Source organism: Ochotona princeps, chromosome 15, assembly GCF_030435755.1.
Source record: "Ochotona princeps isolate mOchPri1 chromosome 15, mOchPri1.hap1, whole genome shotgun sequence".
NCBI classification, from domain to species: Eukaryota; Metazoa; Chordata; class Mammalia; order Lagomorpha; family Ochotonidae; genus Ochotona; species Ochotona princeps.
The window spans coordinates 46,147,064-46,174,431 of NC_080846.1; the positions used below are offsets into that span (position 1 = coordinate 46,147,064).

Genomic DNA, 27,368 nt, shown 5'->3' on the forward strand with positions numbered 1-27,368 from the left:
GAGCAATCAGAACATGCATACACATTGAAATTCTGTCAGTATGTAGTGATGAAGGCTGGGGTGATGAATGTGAGGGGACTTTAAAAAGGTTACAAAAGGACCTGTTATGGTAGCCTAGCAGCTAAAGTCTTCCTCTTGCATGCACGGGTTCTAATCCTGGCAGCCCTGCTTCCCATCCAACTCCCTGCTTGTGGCCTGGGAAAGCAGTAGAGGACGGCCCAATGCCTTGGGACCCTGCACCCGCGTGGGAGACCTGAAAGAGGCTCCTGGCTCTTGGGTTTGAATCTGCCATTGTGGTCATATGGGGAGTGAATCATCGGATGGAAGATCTTCCTCTCTGTCTCTCCTTCTCTCTGTATATCTGCCTTTCCAATAAAAATAAACAAATCTTTTTTTTAAGTCACAAAAACATGTATTATGAAATTATACATGGTTCTCCATTTTTGCACCAATGTAAATTTATCTTTCAACTCCACTTCCTACAAAATTTTAAAGTAGCCTTCTGAGAGGCACTGGACACAGGCAGGATGGCAGAAGTGTTGATTACAGATATTGTTCCCGTTAAAAAATATAGTGTGGGACAAATGCAGATTGAACTGAGATAAAGGGTGCTAGAAGCAAGGCGAAGCAGGTTTTCCCAGCACAGCAGTAGAGGTCTAAAAACACAGTGGTAGAACAGTCATATGTGGAAGATGGGATATAGATTATCTCATCAAAAAAATACTGAGCTGGCCCTGGTACGTAGCCTAGCGGCTAAAGTCCTTGCCTGAAATACGCCGGGATCCCATGTGGGCACCAGTTCTAATTCCCCACTTCCCATTCAGCTCCCTGCTTGTGGCTTTGGTCCCAAAGCCTTGGGACCCTGCACCCGCGTGGAAGACCTGGGAGAAACTCCTGGCTCCTGGCTTCGGATCGGCAAAGCGCCGGCCGTTGCAGTCACATGGGGAATGAATTATTGGACAGAAGATCTTCCTCTCTGTCTCTCCTCCTCTCTGTGTATCTGGCTTTTTAATAAAAATGGATAAATCTTAAAAAAAATAGAGCGATTGTATGACATCTATAGAACAGTAAGCGAGCTAAATGATGCCTTTTATCCAATATATTGAGGTGGTTTCTATATTGTCATATGGGAACAAAAACTGACATGAAGCTAGTGGTAATGTGGGACCATATTTAGATTCTGTTAAAAAAAAACCCTCACATTTATTAGATGTCTTTTTTGTCTTGATTTTCTTGTGGTCTAAATAAAAATTCAGTGGGTTATTAATTCTGTAAGACATTTTGGATTAAAAAGCAGCATTTAAGATGTGCACTTTCTCACAACTCAATATATATGATAAATAGAAAAATATACATGCATTTTGGGTTAAATCTAATGTTGGTGAACCTGTTTTCAGGGTATTAAAAGAGACCTAGAAAGCAGAATCAAGAGCCACAGCTGATCATTATTAAATGCTTTCATAATATAGCAAGTCATCTACCCTGAAAAAAATAATCTGCAGTTCCCTTACCGCCTGGTCTCTGCTTCAGAGTCCATTTTGTTTCTAATTTACAGATACTGAATAAATAACCGCTACAAACCAGAATGCTACTCATCTGCTACTTTTTTTCTTTATTCTTGTTGCTTTAAGATACAGTCTCTCGTTGTAATGGGGAGACAGAATGATACGTTCTTACATACTCAAATCCCAAATAATTAATCACTGATAGGTAGAAATGGAGAGAAATCAGTGTTAGCCATGATGGTGGTGGTGAGGTGTGTGTGTGTGTGTGTGTGTATGAACTGTATCAGTTCAAGGTATTAATGTTGCAACACCTGGGGCCAACATGGTGCAGTGGCTAAGCCACCCCATGTGGGGTCAGCATCCACATGGGTGCCAGTGTGTATCCTTACCTGTCTGTTTCTAATTCACCTCTGGGCTATTGGCCCACATGTCTGGACCCCTTCCCCCCTGTGAGAGATACAGTTGGAGCTCCTGGCTCCTGGCTTCATTCCAACCCTGGCCATTTCAGACCTCTAGGAAATAATTCAGTGGCTGGAAGGTCTCCTGTCTCTTCTACTCTCTCTAGAACTCTTCCTTTCAAGTAAACAAATCTTAGAAAAAAGATGGAGCACTTGGGTATGATGGGAACAGTACTCAGTGAAGCAGAGCTGTCCTGGTCCATTGCCTGAAAAAGTCTAGAAATTCCACTTGGTGACATGCGCCTCCATCATTTATATAACAAGAGAGAATAGGACAATTTAGTTGACAGCTGTTAGTTCTGTCTTTCACAATAGCCAATGGAGGGGATTTTGAATATTTCCAGTACAAGGCAATGATAAATATGTGTGGTAATGAATGTGCCAGTTATGTGTATTGAAATGTCACACTGCACCCCATAACTGTGTGCAGTGACTGTGTGTCAGTGAACGCAAAGGGACAGAGCGTATCCTTTATCAGCCATCCAGCCTGAGGCTTTGATGAGACCTGGTTTATTCAGGACAGCAGCAACAACAGAAAACAGGAAGGAACAGGTGGTGCCTGTGAAGAATTGTTCCCCAACAAGCACAAGAGGATGCTACCTACCCTGATGGCTGAGAGGACCTCTTTTCTTTGAGGGACTTGGGAGCTTTAGCAGGGCCTGCCGTCACAGACTGATACAACCGCAGAAAACTCCATAAAGCTGGCAAGGCCTGTTTGTGGGCTAAGGGCCACCTGATGCTATGTGCTGGAGCTTTCTTACATGATTTCACTGATATTTTTTGCCGGAGTCCAGCTCCAGCCGAGAGTTCGGAGCTCGAGAAGGGTGCGTGAGATAGGCGTAGAAAGAAGAAGAGAGAAAGAAAGGAGAGACGGACCACTAGGATTCCTTGATGATTGTGGGCCTTGCGAGAAAGCTGTCCGCTTTATTTATACAGAAGCAGTACAAAGTTTTCTTTTAGGGGCATTTTGACATAGCTTCAGGGGGGCACAATTTACAACTTCTTGAGAAATGATTGAGGAAGGATCCCACATTCCTTGCTTATCTTGGTTTGCCAGTCTTCATCCGCTCTCCTCTGGTCTGGGCTCTAACCTTGGCGCCACCTGTGACAACCAGGCCCCTACCTTGAATTATGTATGGGTTAGTAAGTCCGGGGTCTTGGTGTATGGGGATTACGGGCCATTGGCACTAAAGGCCATTAGGTCAGCAAGCTCACACAGTTTGTTATCTGAACAAGTAAAGCAAGAGTTATAACGGTGGAAAGAATTGTAATTAGCAATGAGCCAAGTTTACTCCATTTAAGTTTCAATTCTGCAATGGACAAGTGAGTGTTTCCAAAGACAATTCTACAAATTGTTTCACCTCAAGACAGGGCATTATCCATTCCAACGTTGCAGCCAAGAATTTCTCAGTAGACAACACATCTTATTCAGTAATACGCTCTTACTACAATTCTTATTCTACAACTTATCCATCACTTAATGGGAGAAATACATCAAAAGAGAAAAAACAAAGATCTAAGACAAAAGGTTTTAAACATTAAGTTCCTCTACAACTGCAGGTTCTACAACCTCATAAGTGATCAAACAATAATCAAAAGTATATCTTTGTGATGTTAGTGAAATCAGCCTATATTTCCTCTAGTTAGAAATTATGAAAGCAGCTAAAGCAACTACAGTTTCTATGTTCTAAAGAGTTACAAGGACAGGCTAACCCTTAAGGTCACAGTAACTATATTTTTTTTGCTTTAGCAGGATAGCCTTTAGGGTCCCAGTAACACGATAGCCTTTAGGGTCACAGTAACAAAATAACTTTTAGGGTCCCAGTAACAAGATAGCTTTTAGGGTCCCAGTAGCTATATTTTTTGTCATGGCAGTTTTAACCCATACTCCCATCATTTCCATTAGTTTGTAAAATTCTTATCAAGCCATTTCCCAGAAAGCATGCTAAATGTCCAGGCCAGATTTTATGGCAATGGGTAGGTACACAATAAGGTGTCTGGAAACAGCATGGGCTTGATTGTACTCTTGTGTGCAGTTAAAGGCCCACTCACCAGGACATTATCAGTAACATTAACTCTCAAGCTGATATTATTTGCCAAAGCCATCTCACAGGGGCAAACAATGCCTCAATAGATTACAGGATTCTTAGTGGGGTGCTTGAGTGTCCATGCAAAAGGGTGGTAAGACTGCATCAAGGTGGTCAGAGAGAAATCCGCCGGGCCCTGCCAAACAGCTGGAAGCTCCCCCGGGCCCTGCCAAGCAGGGGAGCTGTTCTCTTCACACCTTCGTGTCATTCACACCTACTGCACGGACCCTGGCAATTTTTGGAAAAAATCCTGTGAGATAATCTTTGGGAGAATGTATAAATGAGGTGAGATGCTTGCAGTGGTTCTGTCAGTAGGGTAGTATTCCCCTGTTAATTCATAACCTGAGCTACCCAAGTTTAAAAACTGTGTTGTCAATCATTATATCAGATGTGAAGAACAAGTATTACCAAGAACGCAAACTGCAGAACTGATGTTTCTGGGAAGCCTGTTGGACTGAGTGGATACAAAAGCCGCTTATGCCTTTCTCGGTCTAAACATGTAGAGATATGGGCCAAACCAGGAGATCTCAAGAGACTTCACTGGAGAGGGACTAGACAGGGTTGGGCAGGTGGGAGTGGGACTTCAGTGTCTGTGAAGGGAGTCTGGGAAGGCAACCCTGCAGGAATGGAAGGTCAGAACCTCACTTCTCTAAGACTGGGATTCCGCACACAGGGGACTAGAAACTTAAGCACATCTCCCTTTGACCTGTGTTGTGACACGGAAACATGCCAGCTCTGCCCAGAGAGGGAAAGGAGCACCTTGGGAGAAGTGAGAGATCCACTTTTAAGTAGTAAGGCTAGAATTCACATCTCCCAAAATGCTCAGGAGGAAATTAGCATGAGTACTGGCCCTGACCCAGCAAACCCCAGGGAGCTGTGGCTGGGCCTGAGGGGGAGCTGCAGAGGAGAGACTCCTCAAGGCAGAGCCCAAGGAACTCTCCTTTCTCACTCCTCAGTTCCTCTCAGATTCTGCTGCAGGATATATGTGGATGAAGTGAGAAACATCTTTGAATTAGGAAGGCAAAGCAGATGTTTTTGTTCCTGCAGAAGAGCAAACATTGAACTGATTTTCATTTTTCCCTGTCACATTGAAGACTGGATGGCATTGGTTAAGCATGTGTATATTATTTTAGTCTTAAGAATAGGTAGTTTCTTGTCAAGAATCAGAGCTCTAAAGGCATAAAAAGATATGGAGAGAAAATTTCCCTTCCAGTGTCTCTGTGAGCTGCGTGGTTCTTCGTTCATCCCAGAATCTAATAGTATTGACAGTGGATGAATGTCCTGCTCCTGCTGTAACAAGTCACACAAACCATCAATTCATTATCACCTCTGGACTTTGGAAGTCAAGGATGGGTCTCACTGAGTTAGCTGAAGGACCTGAGGGAGACCCTGGAATGTTGCTCTTCCCAATAGAGGAGCCAGATGAATTCCTTGGTTATGGCCCATGCCTTCCAAGGCAGCACTGTGGTGCCTCAAATCTTGGACTGGAGCTGTTACCATTCTGTGTTTCCCTAGTCCACATACTGAGGGTACTGTGGTTACCCTGGGCCCATCTGCATCACCACGATCACCTCCACATTTCATGGCCTGCTGATAAAGTTACCTTGTTATAGCCCCTCCTTACCCTGTAAACTCACACTGGGACTGGGATGTAAATATCTTTAGGGGACCCTCATTCTGCCAACCACAGTTCCTTGTGCTCCCCACCACAGATAATACATGATTACATAATGTGCTAGGGTTTCATTGCAGAGGACAGAGTGCCCTTGGTCCAAGAAGATTCACTTTCCAAGTCATTAGGAAGGCTGTAGAAACATATTCTAAGCTAAACATTCAGACATGGCTAAACCTCCAAGAGGACTGTTACTGCATTTTATTTTGTTTTGCTTTACAAAGGAAACCACAGAATCAGGAATTTACCTGCAAAATAGGAAGCCTGGGCCTTGGCTATACATTTCTAATTTTTAAAGATTTTGTTTATTTATTTGAGGTACAAAGAATAAGACAGAGAAATTAATCTTTCATCTGCTGGATCACTGCCCAAATGGCCACAACAGCTTGGGCCGGACCATGGTGATGCTAGGAGCTGGGAGCTCTTCCAGGTCCCTCACATGGGTGCAGGGACTTGATTATTTGGGGCATTCTCTGCTGCTTTCTAAGATGCTTTAGCAGGAAGCTGCATTGGAAGTGGAGCCCTCAGGACAATAAGCAGCTTAGCTATAGGGTGTTCTTTGTGTGTGTGTGTGTTTTTTAAGTCGCATGGTCTCTGCCAGGATTCACACAAAAGAGATGACCAGGGATGGATATTGTGAGTAGGGAAAGCTGCCTCCTGTGATGTTGGTACTAATACAGGCGCTGGCTCAAGTCCTAACTGTTCTAATTCCAGTCCAATTTCCTGCTTATGGCCTGGATGGGCAGTGGAGGATGGCTGAAATGTTTGGGTCCCTGCACCCATGTGAAAGAGTCAGAAGAAGCTCTTGGCTCTTAGCTTCATATTAGCTTAGTTCCAGCCACTGCTGCCATTTGGGGAATAAATCACCTAACGCAAGAGTCTCTGTTTCTCTCTCCCTCTTTCTCTCTGTAACTCTGCCTTTCAAATGAATAAAAAAAATTTTAATTGAAGAGATGCCTAGAATCACCAGCATTTGTCTTACTTCAGACTTTAGAAGTGCCTTAAAGCAGTAAGCTTTTAATGCCTAAATCCCATCATAAAAAAAACACACTTAAAGGATAAATGTGTTTAATAAACTATACTGGTATACGCACTGGTATATTAATGAAACATTAATAAATGTTTAGTGAACCATACTAGTATATGCACTAATACATTGAAATTTATTTCTCTAAAAAACACAACTGTTACTAGCAGCACACATAACGATACTCCTTGAGCCCTTTAAGCAATTCAAGTCATTACAGAAAGCGTCTTCATGGGTATGATATTCCTTTAGATGTGGCATAATTTAGATAACCTCTGACAGATATTTGAGTTGCTTGTACTTTTAGTATGTATTTATGTTTGTTCGAAAGACAGATTTTATATAGAGAGAAGGAGAGACAAAGAGGGGGGCCTTCCATTCATTGAAATGGCTACAACTTCCAGAGCTGAGCTGATCCAAAGCCAGGAGCTTTTTCTGGATCTTCCATGTAGGTGCAGAGGTCCAAGGACTTGGGCTGTCCTCTGCTGCTTTCCAAAGCCATAAGCAGGGAGTTGGATTGGAAGTGGAGCAACTGAAACATAAATCAGCACCCCTGTGGATGGCAGCGCTGAAATGGGGTGATGGAGATATAGGCAGAGGATGATTCTACTAGCCCACCACACTGGCTGCTACTTAGTATAATCTTGTTTGTGAGTCTGTTGTCATTTTATACATAGGATAGTATATTTTTTGAGTAATTGACATAAGTAAAATTTCTACAAAAAAGGCAGGTTTATTTATAATTTTGATTAATTATGTTAATGGCTTGCTTTCTTTTTTCTTTTCTTTCTTTTTTTTTTTTTAGGATTTATTTCCTTTATAAGGCAGAGGTGTTGGGAGAGAGAGAGAGACTAATTCTGTGCATTGGTTCAAACCTCAAAGGGTTGCAGTGACTGGGGCTGGCCTTGGCTGTGGCCAGGAGCTGGGAACTCCATCCAGGTTTCCTACATGGGGACGGGGGTCCAAGCACGGAGTCCGTCATCTGCTGCCTTCTCAGGCCATCAGTAGGGAGTAAGGCAGCCTGGACCCAAACAGGTGCTCAGATGAGATGCCAGCATTGCATGGAGCAGATGAACCCACTGCATTGTAATGCCAGTTCCCCAGCGGTTTTCAAAAAGTCAGTTTATATTACATTTAGCCATTAAAGCCCCTTTTTCTCTGGGACCCTTAGTAACATAGGTGCATTATAAGCAGTCTTTAAACCTTTGTTGATATGGTGAGAGAAAAATGCCATTGATTAGTAGAACTAAAGTTGAGCATGTTTTTTTCCTGAATTCTTTGTTCATCATCATTGTCCATCTTGAATTTTATCCTCTGTGTATTTTTACATGCCATTTAATATGAAAACCAATGCTTTAACTCTGATGCCTTTTGTAAGTATATTTTTCTAATTTATGAATTCTTTTAAAGTGATTTATTTATTTATTTGAAAAAGTTAAGAGTGAGAGAAAGAAATATCTTCTCTCTACTGGTTTACTCGCCTGAATGGTCACAATGGCAAGGACTAGGCAAGGCTAGAGAGGAGCCAGGAGCTTCATCTAGGAGTGGCAAGTCAGGGACAGGGCCCCAAGTACTTTGGGCATTCTCTGCTGCTTTTCCCAGACCATTAACATGGAACTGAATTGGAAGTAGAGCACTCAGGACTAGAACCAGCACTCATACGGGATTCCTGTGTTATAAGTGATGTGTTTATCCATTATGCCACATTGCTGGCCACACTTTATCCGCTATCTAACTTTTACAAAGGTATTTCTATCCCATGAAAAGCAACTTTTTTCTGTATAATATAAATTACTTCCCTTCTTTTTGCTAACTTCTACATTCTTTCATAGTTGGATAAGTCTTCCCTTCTCTTGATAATTTGTAGATATTTATTTGAAATATGTCCATTCAGGATTCAATACTATATTCTTTTTCATTATTGCAAAAGAGTTTTCACTAATCTTTTTAATATATATTAGGATGAATTTTCACTTAAGACTTTGTCAGTATAATTTGTGACATTTTTTCCCATTAAATCTGAAGATAGCTTAACTATTTCCAAACAAGATGCCTCATATTTTTATCGGGGATATAGTACATTTTAACATTAACTTAGAAATAACTTGTATTTTATTTATTGGATTGTCTTAGCCAAAAATACTTTATGCCTTTTATATTTCTTAGTTCAGTTTTTTTTTTTTTGCCCTGTTAGGGTATTTTTTTTTTTTTTTGTAAAATGGTAGAACATTAAATTTATGACATTATAGTGGTAGGTTTATGGTTTAACCATATTAGTTATGACATTAGATTGATTCTGGCATCACACCTGTTTTTATATCATAATGCTTGGCTTATGATGCCACAGAGGTTTATGATATCACAATGATTTTTAAGCCATCATAGTTGATTCTGACATCACAGTTGAGGTTTATAATATCACAATAGCAGTTCACAACCTCCTAATTGATTATGACATCAAAATGGTACTTTATCAACTCACAGTGGTGTCTTATTACATCACAATTCATTATGACATCACAAGGATTTTCATGATATCACAATGGATCATGATGTAGTCGTTGCAGCTTGTAACATCACAATAATTTTTTTTTAAATTTTAATTTTATTGCAAAGTCAGACATGCAAAGAGGAAGAGAGACAGAGAAGATCTTCTGTCTGCTGATCCGCTCCCCAAGTGACCACATTGACCAGTGCTGCACTGATCTGAAGCCAGGAATCAGGAACTTCCTTTAGGTCTCCCACATGGGTGCAGGGTCTCAAGGCTTTGGGCCGTCCACAACTGCTTTCCCAGGCCACAAGCAGGGAGCTGGATGGGAAACAGGGCTGCCAGGATTAGAACTGGCACCCATATGGGATCCCAGCACATGCAAGGCAAGAACTTTAGCCACTAGGCTACCTTGCCGGGCCCATGATTGTGTCATCATTGTGAGTGACACCCTGTGGAAGTACCTTTTTAGTTTCACTCTTTGACCATGACCTGCTTTGTCTGATACTAGGATCACAAATATTGTCTTCATAAGCTTCCGTTTTCCCATTATACATTTGCCCATTCTTTATTTTTTTTGTTTTTGACATTCTAAATTGTTAATTTTAAATATGATTGGATTATCTTTGTTAGAATTCTAGTGTGTTTTTTTGTAGCAAGTAACTAATCAAATTAAATTTACAAATATTAGGACTTTTATTCATATTGTTTCATTTTATAGTATGTACATACTAAATTTGGGAAGGAATCCCTTGTAAAAAGTTATATTTGGGGCCTGGCGGTGTGGCCTAGCGGCTAAAGTCCTCGCCTTGAACGCCAAGGGATCCCATATGGGTGCAGGTTCTAATCCCGGCAGCTCCACTTCCCATCCAGCTCCCTGCCTGTGGCCTGGGAAAGCAGTCGAGGATGGCCCAATGCATTGGGACCCTGCACTCACGTGGGAGACCTGGAAGAGGTTCCTGGTTCCTGGCTTCGGATCGGCATGCGCTGGCCCGTTGCAGCTCACTTGGGGAGTGAATCATCGGATGGGAGATCTTCCTCTCTGTCTCTCCTCCTCTCTGTATATCTGACTTTTTAATAAAAATAAATAAATCTAAAAAAAAAGTTATATTTGGAGAGAAAAACTCAATGAACTTTATCAACTTTTCAGGAAAATTAATTGTAGCAAAACCCCTCACAGATTGTTAGTGGTGAGAGGCAAGTAGTCATGGGTTTGATAAACTGAAGTTTTAGAACTTGTTTGGTTAAGATCCAAGCTGTAAAATTGAAAACATCTATAAAATGTATTTACTTTCCTGGAAAAATATACTAAACTCAAATCTACTTCATAGTAAGTTTTAAAATTTAGAAAAATCTGCTGGTAAAGAATAAATGGAGTGATATTAGGAATGGAAAATAAAAACTAGTTAACTTTAAAGAAGAACAATAATAAGCCCATTTCAAGTTTGCAGAAGAAGCGTATCATAGATTTTCTTAATGTCTGGCTATATCAAAGATGGTTGACCACTCATACCTATTTATTCAGTCAGCTGGTTGCAAAATATCATTAAGATCTATTCTTACATAGATATGTACTTAGAAAATGAAGGAGTGTTTTAAGAGCTTTTAAGGTAATTGTGGCTATTCTTTTGATTTTAAACCACAACTGGGTAAGTGGCGGTTTTTTAAAGGTTAGTGCCAGTGTTGAAGCAGAAAAATCTTGTCATGGATCTTTTCAAACTGTATTACATTAAAATACACTAATCTGTCTTGCCATTTGAATGGATCTTTTATTCGTGCATGGTTTCGTTACATTAGGTATTTGGAAAACATTGTCTTCTTGAGTTGTGAAGAACCTCTAAACATTGTTTGGACAATACAAAATCATTATTACCTGGGTGAACATTTGGTCAAAGATGCTCATTAAAACGTGTGCATCCCATATTGGGGTGCCCGGCTTTACTTCCCTTTATATTACCTGGCAGTAAGTGCTGTTAGCTATTTTCCTTGAAGTCAAGCTGATTTCTTTCATTTTTGAGAAAATGTTTGCTTCCTACCAAGGTCTGAAAACACCTAGTTGTCTTGTCAGTTGTTCTTTCAAGTAAAAATGTCATTTTATTGGAAGAAAAAAAGAGTAGTGCATGTCTGGCAGTCACCTAAGTGCTTCCCCCGAGACGGGCATCGCTCTTCAGTGGGTGAGGAAGTTCTTTCTGTGTGCTTCCCAGCGGATCACTCAGGATGTGAAAAGTTGTGGACTCAGAGGCTGACAAGCAAGAGCGTTAACCACATTCACTGCATCAGCGGTGATATAGTCAAGTGACATTTTAGTTATTTGTTTTCCTTCCTAAACCACAGCTAAGGCAATAGCAGTTTGGTTCATCATTGCTCTTGCACCTTTCATGCAAATGCCAACACAGATGTTCAAGGATCCATCATTAGACTCAAACATCATTGACCATTTTGAGTGCCTCACTTGCTTCATTGCCATTTATGTAAAAGGAGATGTATTGATTGGTTAATTGATTGATTGATGGTTGTTGATCTTTATCAGTAAATCTGTAAATGCAAGCTACTTGTAAGGCATAAGTATGATTCAGTAGATGAGTTGTGAATGGAGACTTCTAGCTGTGTGTTTAATTCTGCAAGTTATTTCATCCTGAGAACATTCCATGACTTCTTGGACTGTACTTGTATTCCGTGAGTGGTGATTATTGCAGATAGAACATGTAGGTCCCACGGGTCCACGTATGCTTTCAGCATTGTCAACCATTTAGAGATCAGCGTATCTCTAGGATTGTTTGTGCCTTTCTCTAGCCAGTGCAATGGCATAGCTAGCTTACTGAATAGGATGCTTCTCTGGATTCCTCTCTCTCTCTTTTTAGAGTTTTGAGATCTGTAAGATTTTAGCTCATGATATATACATTTAAAATTTTTTATTCCTTTTCCTTTAAAATAGGAACAATTGGTCCCCAAATGATGCCTCACCTTGAAAGACACCAATAAAATTCTTCCAAAAATATGCAGCTCACCAAGAAGCGTATTTTGCTACTCCTTTCTGAAATTTATTTCAGTATTGCTCTTCACCTTCTCTATACTCTGTGCTCAGGGATGACTGCTTTGGGCAGGATTCACACATTTTTGCAGTTGGGATTTTTAGTACTTACTTGATTTATTGAGGACAGAATTTGTGAGCTTGTTGGCTTTTTCTGTTATTGTTTTGGAATGGTTTCCAGGAGGAAAGGGGCGCTGTTATATGAGTATCTTGAAACTGGAAATTGTCACAAAAATTTTTAAAAAAATGTTATTGTATAGTATACAAAAAAGGAAACATCACACAGATACAGCTTGATTAATTATCACAAAGGAAAGAGCCATATATCATTACCGGGTCAAGAAACAGAATAGGACCAACACCCTAGAATTCTGTACCATGCTCCTTTCTGTCCTTTACTAGCCAGCTTCTGGTTTCTTGGACCAACTTTTAATTTTCTATAAATGAAATAATACATAAAATTTAACATTATGCTTATGCAATTCATTGTTTTGGTGGGTGTAGTCACACAACTGATCATCCATTATAGTGTTGATGAACATTTGGATTTATCACACATGATGCTGCAATAATCTCTATGCAACATTTTCATGCACAGCTGTACATATCTTGATATCTGTATTTGCTTATTAACTCATTGCATAGTTTGAAGGTCTATCCACAACCACCCTCATCATGTACACTTCAATTAAGAGAAAATTAAAACTCAAATTCAAAAGTCGAAAGAACCCGTAGGCACAGAGATCCAAAGTAATTCGTGGTATTGTCAGAATTTGAAGTGAGACTATACACTGTGCACTACACACATCTCCCTTATAGATCTGATTCATTTATTTTAAATGAAATCAAATTAATAGACTCATCCATATTTCATAGTATTCACTTTTAGTTATAAGTAATGCAGGGGCCAGCACGGTGGAATAACAGCTTAATTCTTTGCTTGTGACATTGGCATCCTATGTGGGCAACAGTTCATATCCTGGGTGCTTCATTTCTGATCCAGCTCCTGACTAATGGCCTGGAAAAGTAGTGGAGAGTGGCTCAAGTCCTTGGGACCCTTCACCCACCTGGGAGACCTGAAAGAAGCTCCTAGCACCTGGCTTTGGATTAGCTGAGCACTGGCCATTGCAAGCCATTTGGGAAGTGTACCAGTGGATGGAAGACCTCTCTCTGTCTCTCCTTGTCTCTATAAAATATGCCTTTCAAATAAAAATAATTCTAAAAAAAGCACATACGTGATGCTGTCTTGAACATCTCTGTGTAAGATTCTTAGAGCACATATGTAAGAATTTGCATCTTTACTTTTATTAAATCATGAATTGTGTTCCTAAAAAGTTGCTCTAACATGTAGCGTTTGAAAACTCCAATTTCTTTTTATCATTACTGATGTTCGTTATTTTCAGATTTTAGTATCTGCAAATTCCTAAGGGATAAGAAATGGTATTTCATTTTAATTTGCATTCTCTTGGTTTTTAATGATGCTAAAATCTTCAGTCCATCGGATTTATTCTTCTATGAATTGCCTTTTGATATCATTCTCTGACTTTTTCTGTTAATTGCCTGGTTAAATTGCTTGACTTTACTGTATTAATTGATACAAAGTGTTTGTAAATATTAGAGAAAAAATAATTCTCACATATCCTAAATATGTCCCTTGGCCTGTGGTCTTTTAACTTTGTTGTCTGTGATACAAAAAATATATTTGTAAAAGATTTATTTACTTTTATTGGAAAGTCAGATTTATAGAGAGAAGGAGAGACAGAGAAAGATCTTCCATCTGCTGCTTCACTCCCCAAGTGACCACAATGGCCACAGCTGAGCTGATTAGAAACCAGGAGCCAGAAGCTTCTTTCGAATCTCCCACATGGGTGCATAGTGCCAAGGCCTTGGGCTGTCCTCTCCTGCTTTCCCAGGATACAGGCAGGGAGCTGGATGGGAAGCAGAGCAGCTAGGATTTGTACCAGTGCCCATATGTGATCCTGCTGCCTGCAAGGCAAGGACTTTAGCTACCTAGGCTACACTGCCTGACCCCTACAAAAATAATTTTTAATGAAATTTGTCTTCATATGTCTTGCCTTTATGATAATTGATTTTTTTCTACAGGTTATTGTTTTTCAAAGAAAACAGATTTTTTTAATATATATTTTATTATATTATTTATGTATCTGAGGTGAAGGGGGATATTGAGGGAGAATCCCCACCCAGTCTCCCACCCGCCCAAGGTCCCAGATGTGGGGCATGCTGAGATACTTGCTCAAGTGGTCTTAATTTAATTATAAGTTTATATGTGTGTGTTTCAGATAACTACCAGGTTGTCTTCCAGACTTGCTATTTCTTTTTGTATCAAAATGATGACTCGTGTGATAACACAGACCCTAGAGTCAAGGCAACCAAAGTGGATATTACCTGGATCCTTCTGCTTCGCTACTACATTCACCTTCAAAGGATTAACAATATGAGCAAGCTGCTAGGTAGGTTTTGTATGCATTAAGACAAGAGACTTCCTGTCCCTGTTTAACTTATGCTTCTTATTCAGAATTAGATTATCATTTGTTGAGGTGAACTCTCACCAGAGGTTTCAAATTCCATTGGCTTTTAACCTGGGATGCTCAGATTTTTTTGATAGAATCATACTTCAGTGTAAATGGTCTTTTAGATCTTCTACACATTTTATGTACCATATGTTAAAACATTGTGACAAAGAGGCACCCAGCAACTTCCCAAGGCTGTCGGTGTGGTTCCTGGCTCAAAACAGTGAAGAACCATTGATCACCATGTGACAGTCTATCAAATGAGTAAGATGAAAAGTTTATTTTTGTGAGAGTGTCCCAGCATCAGGTATGTAAATGAAGAGAAATGCATGACTTCTAATGGGGTATTTGAATCCTTGCAGTTCTTTTTATCCATTGGTGCTATCTAGACGAGATCAGGCGTGTTCAGGGTGGTATGGCCGTAGCCTTGGTGTTATCTAAAGAATATTCAGAAAACCAGTAAACTCTTCTTGACATGAGTCCCTCTTTTGACTTTGTGGTTGTTGTGTAAGTATTGGCAGCTGTTCCCATGAAGTTGGTGATCCAGTTGTACTTACCTGTGTAAACAGAGAAGACAGTTTGGCTTGGGCAGAGTCCCCTGGGAGGGAAGCCAGCAAGGCAAACACACTGAGTTTTAGATGACTAAAGACAGTTAGGAAGAATTAGCAGTGGGAAAAGCAAACTTGCATCAGGGGTAAAAGGTGCATCCTGATGGCAGCTACAACAGAGCAAGTCAAGAAGGGAAAGCCGTAGAGGTGAGTCTGTGTGACCAGCTTTGGTGATCCCCGTAGCAACTCAGCTCCCCTCTCAACTGACTCACTGCCTCCTTGCAAGTCAAACATTCACACATTTGCCCTTGGCTTTTTTTTTTTTTTTTAATTATTGGAGGGAGCTTGCCCAGTCTGCAGGTAGGACAGCCCAGAGTGCCAGGGGTCACCACACACACCGACAGGCAATTTTCAGCTGAGTGTTAGGGAGCTGGGAGACAAACTTTCCAGCTTCTCAGACTTCCCATGAGAAAATTTGACATGCATTTTCAGGAGGTTCCCAGTAGGACTGTGCTCTGATTTTGTCCTGTGATGCTTTGTGCATCCTTCCAGGTGTGTGACTTGAGATTGCTATTCAAACAAAACACCTGCTTCTTAGGTCATACATAACATCTTCCTCACACGTGCTAAGAAGTTGGAAGATTTCTCTCGTCTCCTGACCCTTGGCGGAATAACATAGGGTATTAAAAACAAATTAGGTTGCTCAGTTCCTTGATGTAGATCATAAGCAGTCTGATTCGCATTGATTATTGGTTCATTGGTTACATTACAATATCTTATTCATGTGATACAGGCTGTTTGAGTTTGAAATAGTATTACAATTTACAGGTACTATTTTTCAGACTGACATCCTTTCTTCTTAAATTAAGGCAAACATGCGATATCTAACCAGTTGGGCCCATTTGGCCACAAAGAACTGCATTTCATTTTTGGTATATATATATATAGCTTAGCAGTATTCCATGGAGTAGATGAACCATCGCTTTCTTATCCAGTCTTCTGTTGATGGGCATTTCGGTTGTTTCCAAGTTTTTGCAATTATTGAATGTGTGCATGTTGGTTTCTTGTGTAACAGGTGTTTTGGATATATTCCTAGAAGTGCTATTGTTGGATCATATGGTATGCAGATTTTCAGTTGTTTGATTGTTCTGCATACTGATTTCCATAGAGGCTGTACCAACCTGTAGCCCCACCAACAGTGGAGTAGGGTACCCTTTTCCCCACATCCTTGCCAGCAAGTGTTGTTGGTGGATTTTTGTATGTGGGAAATTTTTACTGGCATTAGGTGGTACTTCATTGATGTCTTAATTTGGATTTCCCTTATTGCCAGAGAGCTTGAGCGTTTTTTCATGTGTTTGTTTGCCATTTGGGTTTGTTCCTTTGTGAAATGTCTGCCCATTTCTTGAATGGTTTGTTTGTTTTGGTGTTTTGGTTGTTCTGGAGATCTTTGTATATTCTGGATATTAGCCCCCTATCACCTATGTAGTATGCAAAGATCTTCTCCCATTCTGTGGGTTGCTTTTTTACTTTATTGATTGTTTTCTTTGCTGTACAGAAGCTTCTTAGTTTGCTGTAGACCCGTTTGTTTATTTTGGTCTTGATTGCTATTGCTTTTGGTGTTTTGTTTAGGAAGTCAGGGCCTACACCTAACTGTTGCAGGGTGTTTCCAACATTTTCTTTGAAAAGTCTGAAGGTTTCTGGATGCAGGTTTAGGTCTTTTATCCATTTAGATTTAATCTTAGTATATGGTGAAAGATACGGGAATAGACAGCAAAATCAAATCTGCATTACACATTAGCAAAACTATAAAAACATGCAGTGGGAATCAGGAGCGATCCTGACAGCTGCTTAACAGGAGGTCATGTGCACGGGGCAGGTGGGAACCCCAGAGTGGAGCAAGAGGACAGGAAGAGGCTTATATCCCAACCCTGGAGACTCCAGATCTCACCTAGGACTATCAGCACGGGCATTAAGGGCTATATCCCAATTGCCAAGGAGACTACTGGGAAATGGAATGCCCCCATAGGCCAAGAACTATGAGGTCATCCATTCCCTTTCAGAACTCCCACATAAGATGAAGAAGCCCAGATCCTTCCTCACAGGATCTAGTGTCATTGGAACAACAGCTGGGAGCCCTGAGTGGTCCTCAGAAACAGAAGAACGGTAAACTTCCTTTGGGACTTGGAAGGGGAGCTTTCTCTGGTCCATACTTGGTTCCAACTTTGGATCCCCACCCTCTCTTACAATGACCATCAGAGTCGCTCCGGAACCACCCTCCCCCACAAAAAAATTAGATTAGATAGACAGAGACCAATAAGGAAAGCTTAGGACAGAGAGGAAATGTTCAGCTTGGGCTCACATATACCTGCCTGACTAGGTAGGACACAAAGATTAGTTACTCCTCACCAAGGTATTGAAGATTTCTCTGCACACCCCTCCTGAAAGTGTTCTGTGCCCCAATCGTTAACATGCGCCTTGTTAGAGTTATAAGCCTATTTGGACTATCCTAAATTCACCAAATTCAGTAAACTCATGCTTCAATACTATAAACTGCTAAATACAAAAATTAAAATAGACATGAGACTGCTGAATAATACCCTATAACCATTTTAAGGTGTAGAGCAGCCGGTTGTGTATAAACTAAATTTGAAATGTCAATGAAGTAGTCACAGGATGAGGTTAAGAACTTGCATTTTCCAACATATTAGTCACTCAGTACCATACCAGTTAACTCCATAATGTTTTAAATTGTTGCTGATGTCGTGAGTTTTCATTGGAGGGGATGATATTCTGCCAGCTCTATTTTTGGACCAGGGATGGTCTCGCCAAGAAACAGTTGAACTTGTCTGGGCAATAATATGCTGGACTCTATGCATGGTACATGCTTGCAATGAGGGAATCATGACTGGATATGAACTGTACTACTACAACAAAGTGGAGGAATCCAATATGGGGGGAGGGCATGGGGAGGGGGAGGGGGAATCCCAGAACCTATGAAACAGTGTCACAAAATGAAAAAAAATACCTGCTCCCCAATTTCTCTGTTAATTTTTGAGGGCAGCCACAAATAAGACATGTAGAACTCATGGCACCACTGCTCAAACAAAAATCTGAAACCACATCGCTGCACTTTCAAAGTTTTCTTTTCTTCCTGGGAGAAGAAATTCCACTAGGGTATATTCTCTAAAGATCAGGAAGGTCGTTGACAACCCCTACCTGAGAGTGTGTGATTTGTGAGCAAATGTGATCAGTATTGAGAGCACTGTCTATCTAATATGAGCCTAAATTAAAGTATTTTTCTTCCCTAAGCATCTGCAACACCAGTATCTGGAATTTCTTTGCCAGATGACACACTCCTCACATCTCTTTATAACTCGGGATTGATTTTACGCCAAAAAGAAATGCATCTTTTCCTTAAAAAATATTTGCAATTGTATTCTTCTTCTTGTATTGATGAATTTCCGAAAGAGCTTCTTCAAGGATTCGAAAATTCACCTTCTTTAGAAAAAGTCTTATATGAGTCAACAACCAAGGTAAGGATTAGCAACATTGAGGTTTTCTACAAAACTTGTTGGAATTATTTAAACCTCCATCCTGGTGCAACGCTTTCTAATACCCTTAGAGTTTTGAGGTAGGCACAGTGTTTGGCTTACTGTTTGGTCAGTTATACATCCTGAATTGTTAGGGCAGTTCACAATTCAAATACTCTGTTATGTTCTCATAAATATTCAACATTTCTCAGGAATTTTTACAATCCTGCATGAAGCAGCATCTTCCTGGCATCAATTTTGCCAAGAAGTTACACGAATTTCAAAGAAAACTAGGCTGGGAGTTTCTAATACCAGTTTCCATACCTCATTTTAGATGTATAATCAAGATCATTCATTTTGTGTGTTTTTTGTAATTGTGGGTGCTAATAACTCATAAAAGCAAAATTTTCAAATAAATTAAAATTTGAAGATGTTTTCTTTTGATAAGTGTTATTAAATTAGATGGACATTCCCAAAACGTGTAATATGAGAACTTCTCATAAGACACATATTAAGATACCTGCTTCTTTTAAAGTTATACATTGAAGAAACATAAAAAGTAATATAAACCAAGATTTTTAAATTAAAGCTACCAGATATTTGAATAATGCCAATATTTGAATAATTTGCCAAAATAGATTGAGACATTAGAGAATTGGAGGGTTTTATTAAGAAATAGTAATTATGTATATGAAATTTGATATTCAAAAAATGTTGAACCGATATGATATGCCACCAAATCTTGTAGTTGGTGAAGAAATAGTTAGTAATGTACAGTCTATATGTAATTTTTGTAGGAAAGTCCAGAAATAGTGCTAAGATTAGTGCAAAAGAAGATTACATTATTTCAGAGATATTTTTTGAGTACAAATAACAGAGTTAACAGCAAAGTGAATTTAGAAATTGGGATAGGTATTATAGCCCAGTGGTTAAGCCACCACTTAACTTACATCCCATTGCCTGCATCCCTGTTGGGGTGCTGATTTGAGTCCCAGCTACTCCTTTTACAATCCATCTCCCTACTAATGCATCTTTGGGAGCAACAAATTTCTATGATCTCTCTCCTTCTCACTGTGTCATTCTGCCTGTGCAATAAACAAAACTTTTACAATGAAACACCTGAAAAAAAAAAAACTTCTAGTAATATAAAACTCAATTCCGTTAGAAGCCAGTACTGTGGCACAGTAGGTTAAGAAGACTCTTGCAATGCTGAGAGTTTTGTGTCACTGTGCTGATTGAATCCATGGCTACTCTGCTTCTGATTCAGCTTCCTCCTAATGTGCCTGGAAAAGGATCAGGTGCTAGCCCATGTGCTTGGGACTCTGCCACCTGCTTGGGAGACATAGATGAAGTTCCTGACTTATAACTTTGCCCATGCCCATCTCTGGCTGTTGCAGCAATTTGTGAGTGAAAACAATATGGAAGCTTCTCTTTCTCTCTCTGACTCATTCTCTTTCTTTTTTTCTTTCATTTTAATCTGTCTTTTGAATAAATAGGTGAACAGTAAGTAATACATTCTGTTGCTCAGGGGTGCGCGGAAGTGGATGGATAGGCTGAAAACAATCGTCCTAATCCATCCATAGAGAACTAAATGGATCCACTTGGAAACCATTATGCTAAATGAAATAAGCCAGTCCCCCAAATACAAATATTATATCTTTCTTCTGATCTGTGACAGCCAATACACAGAGGACAAAAAAATTGTAATCTGGTTAAGTGAGTTTAATATGCTGGGATTTGCTTACTGTTTACAGCCTTTGTGCTCCAGAGGGAGAATTGGATTTTCATTTTCTTTGTTTTTTCTTTCTTTTTTTGTTTTTCCTCTGCCTGCTTGGTTTGTTTGATATCTTTACTTATTAGAGTTTGAAGCTTGTGATTGTGAAGCAGAATGAGGAGGTGGGATAGAGAAAGAGGAGGATGAATGTGGGAGGAATCCCTGTGCATTTAAATCTGTATTGTGAAGTGTATTCACTTTATTTAAACAAAATTAATTAAAATTAACAAAAAAATTTTAAAAATGCTTTAGAAACTAACCGAAAGAGTCTTCCAAAAAATGTGTATTATAAAACAACTATGCACGAATTTCAGTCTTTTGCACCAAAGTAAACTTATCATTGAGTTCTGTATTTTCAACGAACTTTTTGAAGTGCCTGTATTGAAGTGGTTTCTTGAATACCATTGTGAAAGGAGATCTGCTTTAGAATTTTCGTAGTAAGGACAGCCTATCATTACCCAGTCCTAAGAATGATACTCTAAAGGTACGACGTTGAATATGTTGTAAACACTTGTGACATATCTCACTGGCAGCAGTTGTTACCAAGTTGTTTCACCCTGTTTGCTCTTTTTTGATATAATTAGTATAACACTCTCTCAGGATAATCAGCTCTGGAGATCACTGTCGCTTGCCTGACAGGTGCAAGGCACCTAATCATGTGTTCGTTTCAGTGGGATAGACAGCTAATGAGCATAAAGTCTTTTGGATTTTTTTAAATATAAATTCCAAGCTTGGCTGATTTTTGTAATAACATTTTTGAGCCTTTAATCACTCAGGAGGCCATTTCAATCAAACTCTTTCCATAATTTGATAGTTAAGCCTGCTTCCCCCCGCCCCCGCAAGGAAGGAAATGCCTTTTCAGAACCAAAACTGCTCCACATTTGTGCTCATATGTGGCATATGTGTGTGTGTGTGCACACTCACACATACATGTGCATGACATCAAGTCTGTTGGAACTTTGTGGTAGAGAAACAAAGATGGCAAACAAAACTACTTAAGATTCAGGAAAAAGAAGATAGATTGCAATGATGCACCCTAAGTTATTCCTGCTTAGGCTCTGTGCTTGTGACAGTCCAGAGAGGACAGATAGCCGACCAGGGTCAAGGGTTGCATTGTATAGGACTCTAATGAACTAAACTTCTCCTGAAAGATTTACCATTTCATTCATTTCAAAGAGAATACAAAATGTACCGAATACTTAACATCAGTTGGCACATGTGAATGATCCCTTTAGCAACTAGATTATAATAATCTATAAACCGATCATCTAGATTATAATAATTAAAAACACAGTATTAATCTGTTACAGATAATGAAAGCAGCAGCTGTTATGGCACAGCGGCATAGCTCACCAGCTTATTGCAGATGCACCTGGGTGGGGGCAAATACTTGGTTTGCCTCCACCCACAAAGGAGACCAGGAGGAATTTCTCGGTTCCTGGTTTTGGCTGAGCCCAATGCTGTTTGTGGCAGCCATGTGGGGAGTGAATTCACAGATGAAGGAGCTCGCTCTCTCTCTCATCCTATTTCTATTCCACTTTTTTTGTCTCCATTTCTCTGTACTCTGTGTTTGAAATAAATTAATAAAACTTAACAAATAAACAGAATAGAAAATTAGATGCTTATTTTGATAATGAGTTCTGTTACACTTTACCATTATTAGACTGCAATGCAAATATACTCTGCTTAAATTTAATAAGACGTGGGCTTTTTATTTTTTTTCTATACTTAGGTATTTACTAAATATAATTTATTTGTTAACATAGTTGCCAGAGCCTCTGAAAGTCACTTAGATAATTAGAAAAATGTGAGAAATTATTTGTGGAATCAGTTCTTTACCTGGCTGTTTTGTGAGCTGTCTGACATGGGACGGCTGTTAATTCAGCACTTGGAACTCCAATCATCTTCCTTATGATAGATTTTGGTCATGATTTTAGTAGCAGAGTGTTAATCAATGCTACTACTGGCTATCATGTCCTTTTATGATGATCTTCAATCCTATCTTTCAGTCAAAGCATCTTTTTTTCTTCTATCAGTAGGCAACTTGAAAGGTCAGTGTCTTTATTTCCTTTTTATTTGGAACATGTACATTCACTGAGTAGACTCAGAAATCACTGCAGATACAAAGCCTTGTAGGAAAGCTGAGCATTTCTTTCTGGCAGCTCATAGGCTCTCTAGGAGCCTCGGGCTTTTCACACACAAAATCTCCAGAGATCTTGGATGTCAAAGAGTATAATGGAATAACTGCAACCTAGACGCTGGGCTGCCATCCTGGGAATAGCAGGAGGTTACGTTAGAAAGTGGTTTCCACTCCACTGAAGAAGATTCTTTTTAGGTTTCATATTTTTTTTTTTTTTTAGTACTGCTGCTATTCCTGACTAGCCTGCCATTTTTATTGATGATCAGTAGCCGTCCTTTGTTTTTCTTTGCCATCTTGAAATTAATTAAATTATTTATGCAAGTGCCAGGTGCCTTCTACACATTTCTGTTTTGTTTTGTTGTTGTTGTTTGAAGGCTCCTGAGTCAGTGACCAAGTGCCTATAGGGGAAGCTGGGCTCAGATTTCTCAAGGATTGACCTTAGAAATCAGACACCATTTCCACTTAAAGAAGTTATGAGAATAATGGAAGAAACAGTTGTGTCTTATGTTTGCCTGTGATACTGTTCCTGGACAGTAGATAACCGTTTCGTTAGTGTATTCAGCCAGAAACACCACAGGTGTTCTTGGATGTGGTGATGACTTTGAGAGGGACATGTTCACCCAGGCATCATCCTTCCTCACCAGCCCTTCATCCTGGAAGATGTTACACAGGGGCCAACATTTGCTGAGTCTCCTGGGATTTGGCACACATTTTGATTGCATAAGAATCATCTCTAGGGCATGAGGCACAGTTTTAAGAGTCATGGACATAAATAAGCTGAGACAGTTCCCAGAGTCTTTGAAGTATGTCCAGTGAATTTATTTTCAATACTGCATGAATGAATGTAATTTGTTTTTGTCATTGTTGTTGTTGTGGTTGTGGTTGTTCTAACTCATACCAATTGTTGACCTTGTTTCATGGCTTCTTGATTATGGAAATGTATATAGTAATGGAGTACTAGGGTCCACCATATCCAAATGTGGAGGGGAGGTATAACGCAACATTCATTCCTGCTTCCAGACAAAAAATGGATTCCCAATGAAACTGTTGGAGATGTGTACACAATGGGATGCTGGACTGCCTGACATTGTACCAGCAATGCCGGGGTACACTTAAATAAGAGACTGATGGAATTGTGATTCCTTATGAAGGATTATACCATTGTAGTAAAATGGAAAAAGTCTGTCAGGGGGTGGGACTTCGGGGGGAGAGGGAAATCAAAGTCTATATGAAATTGTAACACATAATTCAAAAATCTAAAAGTGAAAAAAATACTGCATGAATGAATTCACAGCCATTAAACCCATCTCTGTTGTTCCCTAGTTATATCGGGACAGCTCTCTGCAGTCTGTTTTATCATCTTGGCTCCTCTCTAACCCATCTTCTGTGGACGTGACAGCACCAGATACGGTAACGCAAATCATAAACCGAGAGCTCTGCTTTCAGTGGTACATTCCTCCCCTGGACAGACCTCCAAAGGAGACCGAGCCCATGGTATGTAATGGAAGTGGCAGAGATAACGCTTCCATTTAGATATACATCTTAATTAGAATGCTATAACTTAATAAAGAATTTCTTTATTATTGGAGATTGAACCATGATTCTTATTCTAGAAGAATCTTGAAAGTGGGTCAGAATTTTAACAGAACAGTTGGTCTGTATATAACTTTATGTAGAGCAACCTCGTGCTATAGAATTCCTTTGGCTGCTGCTTACTCTAAGAACCTCAGGCATTTTCCCAGAACATGATTGCCATACAGAATTGCCCTGTTCAGCATTCTCATTTGCTTTTTTTGTTTTTTGTTTTTTTCTGGTCTTCTGCATTGTTCTCCTCCTGGGCTGCCCAGCTCTTGAGTGTTGTCTCCTCTAGCTGTGCCTCTGGTAATTTCTGCAGCTCCTTGACTCCAGTGACCCCTGTCAAACTGTAAAACCTGCTGATTCTACCTCTCTTTGTTCTCCACTATGGCTTCTCCCCTTGGCCCCTTCACTCTGCTTCCTCAGGCTGGAAATCTGCTCCTACCTGTTGGCCGATTATATATCACCTCCTTCTCATATGAAAGGAGAAACATTGACATATCACTCTCTTTTTACAGCTGTTTCACACATTTTTTCTTAAAAGGGCTGTCGTTTCTTAGCATCTATGAGAGATTGGTTCTAGGACCCACTGTGGATACCCAAATCCAGAATGCTTCTGTCTCTGATATAAAATTATACAGTATTTGCATACAATTTATGATCATCCTCCTGCATGTTTAAAATCATCTCTAGATTACTTATAATACCCAGTACATATAAATAGTATGTACGTAGCTATTGTATATTTTTTAAGATTTATTTATTTTATTACAAAGTCAGATATACAGAGAGGAGGAGAGACAGAGAGGAAGATCTTCCGTCCGATGACTCACTCCCCAAGTGAGCCACAACGGGCCGATGCGCGCTGATCCAAAGCCAGGAACCAGGAATCTCTTCCAGGTCTCCCACGTGGGTTCAGGCTCCCAAGGCTTTGGGCCATCCTCAACTGCTTTCCCAGGCCACAAGCAGGGAGCTGGATGGGAAGTGGAGCTGCCGGGATTAGAACTGGTGACCATATGGGATCCCGGGACGTTCAAGGTGAGGACTTTAGCTGCTAGGCCATGCCTCTGGGCCCAGCTACTGTATTTTTAATGTTAAGGGGGGAAATGGCAAGATAAAATGTCTGCACCTTTTCAATGACACAGTTATTTTCTGAATATCCTCCCTCCATAATTGGTGGATCCATGAATAGGGCCTGACAGACAGGGAGCGAGAGCCACCTATACTCACCTTCCCACTCTTCAGCGGTTAAATCCTCATTAAATAGTCCACATGCATTATAGAATAATGAAATATTTTATTTCTTCTAGGGGAGTTGAGTTCAACAGTTTTTAAACTATGATTCTTTTTTTTTAAAGATTTATTCATTTTATTACAGTCAGATATACACAGAGGAGGAGAGACAGAGAGGAAGATCTTCCATCCGATGATTCACTCCCCAAGTGAGCCGCAATGGGCCGGTGCGCGCCGATCTGAAGCCGGGAACCTGGAACCTCTTCCAGGTCTCCCACACGGGTGCAGTGTCCCAATGCATTGGGCAGTCCTCAACTGCTTTCCCAGGCCACAAGCAGGGAGCTGGATGGGAAACAGGGCTGCCAGGATTAGAACCGGCGCCCATATGGGATCCCGGGACGTTCAAGGTGAGGACTTTAGCCGCTAGGCCACGCCGCCGGGCCCTAAACTATGATTCTAAGAATACTAAGGGGTCAGGAGAAATATTTTTTAATAGAGAAAAATCAGGGTACATTACAGAAAAAGAAAAATGTGGTTTTATAAAACTTGTTTCTTGATTTATATTATCAAAAACAAAATTTTATGATGCGTTACAAGCAGATTTTTTTTTTTAGTTTAATCTTCAACATGTGTCAGAATGTACTTACTGGAAAGGGAGTAACCAAAGTACTAAAGAGTATGAGTACATTTGGGAAGATAGAATTGGAATTTGGGGTAATTAAATAGTTGAGAAACAAGACTGTTAGCCAAATCAGTCTAGAGAAGGGATAAAAGTATAAAGTTCATTTCGCAAGGTCGTAGGCACATCACATCTGTCAATTATGACAAGAGAAGACTGGTTTGTGGTGATTTGATATCTTCTTGGGCTGCTATCAGAAAATGACATCAGCAGCAGCACAAGCCAATAAGTCAATATCTAAGAAGCAAACTAAGACTATCTGTGTGACTGGTAGTTAGAATAATAAGGCTTTGTCGGTGAACAGCCGTGTCTGACAATTCACAAGGAATCACAAGGAACTGGTGTCAGAGAGAGGTTAGAGGAAGAGAATCAACTAATAGATTCTGCTGTAAGTGCGTTGCTTAAAGGTTTTTCTCAAGTCATGTTTTCAAGAAAAGATGCAGCTCCAACAACTTCCATTATTTAGTTTGAAAATAGGTTCCCTCTTCCTCCGTTAATGAAAGGGACTTCAAAGAGTTCATGGGAAATGGAACCCAAAGGCAAGTTTATTTTGCTGCCAACATCTCAAAATCCAGGTATAATTTTTTAATATGCATTTTCTATGAACATTTTGAAGTTTCTTTGTATTGGGTTACTATTCATAGCAACAAGTACATTCTTCATGTACTTGTCGCTATGAAGCTCAGTCAAAAACTGAGAAGCACTAACAGATTACTAACTAGATCTTTCTCAGTCACCAATTGTCTGTCTTTCTGGATGATAATTGTATTTCATTACTTAAATATCACTCTATTTGAGTAACCATCTCCTCATAGTCTTAGGACTTTAATGTAGAATGCGATATTGAATAACTGACGGAAACTCACAATAACCATCGTGAAAATGTGTGTAGAGCTTCTGGTCTCACACTTTACCTCAACTTTGTAGTAACTCTGTTAGTAACTCATTGTACAAATGAGCAAAGTGAGGCATGGGCTAGAAGAGCACTGTCTGGAAGTGTCAGAACTGGAGTGATGTGACCTGTGTGCTGGAGCCATCTGACTTACACGTGCTGTAGTTGTCCATCTTCAGATGATGGTCCCGCCGGAGG

At 39.9% G+C, this 27,368-nt stretch overlaps 1 protein-coding gene across 1 annotated transcript in view; it reads left to right on the forward strand.

The window, feature by feature from the left end:
• The window catches only part of CFAP54 (cilia and flagella associated protein 54), a 358,105-nt gene that overhangs the window by 248,865 nt on the left and 81,872 nt on the right, over positions 1 to 27,368 (forward strand). The window contains exons 62-64 of the mRNA XM_058673646.1: positions 14,569 to 14,739; positions 18,657 to 18,880; positions 24,115 to 24,285. Of these exons, the coding sequence (XP_058529629.1) occupies positions 14,569 to 14,739; positions 18,657 to 18,880; positions 24,115 to 24,285 (566 nt within the window). The remainder of the gene's footprint in view (positions 1 to 14,568; positions 14,740 to 18,656; positions 18,881 to 24,114; positions 24,286 to 27,368) is intronic.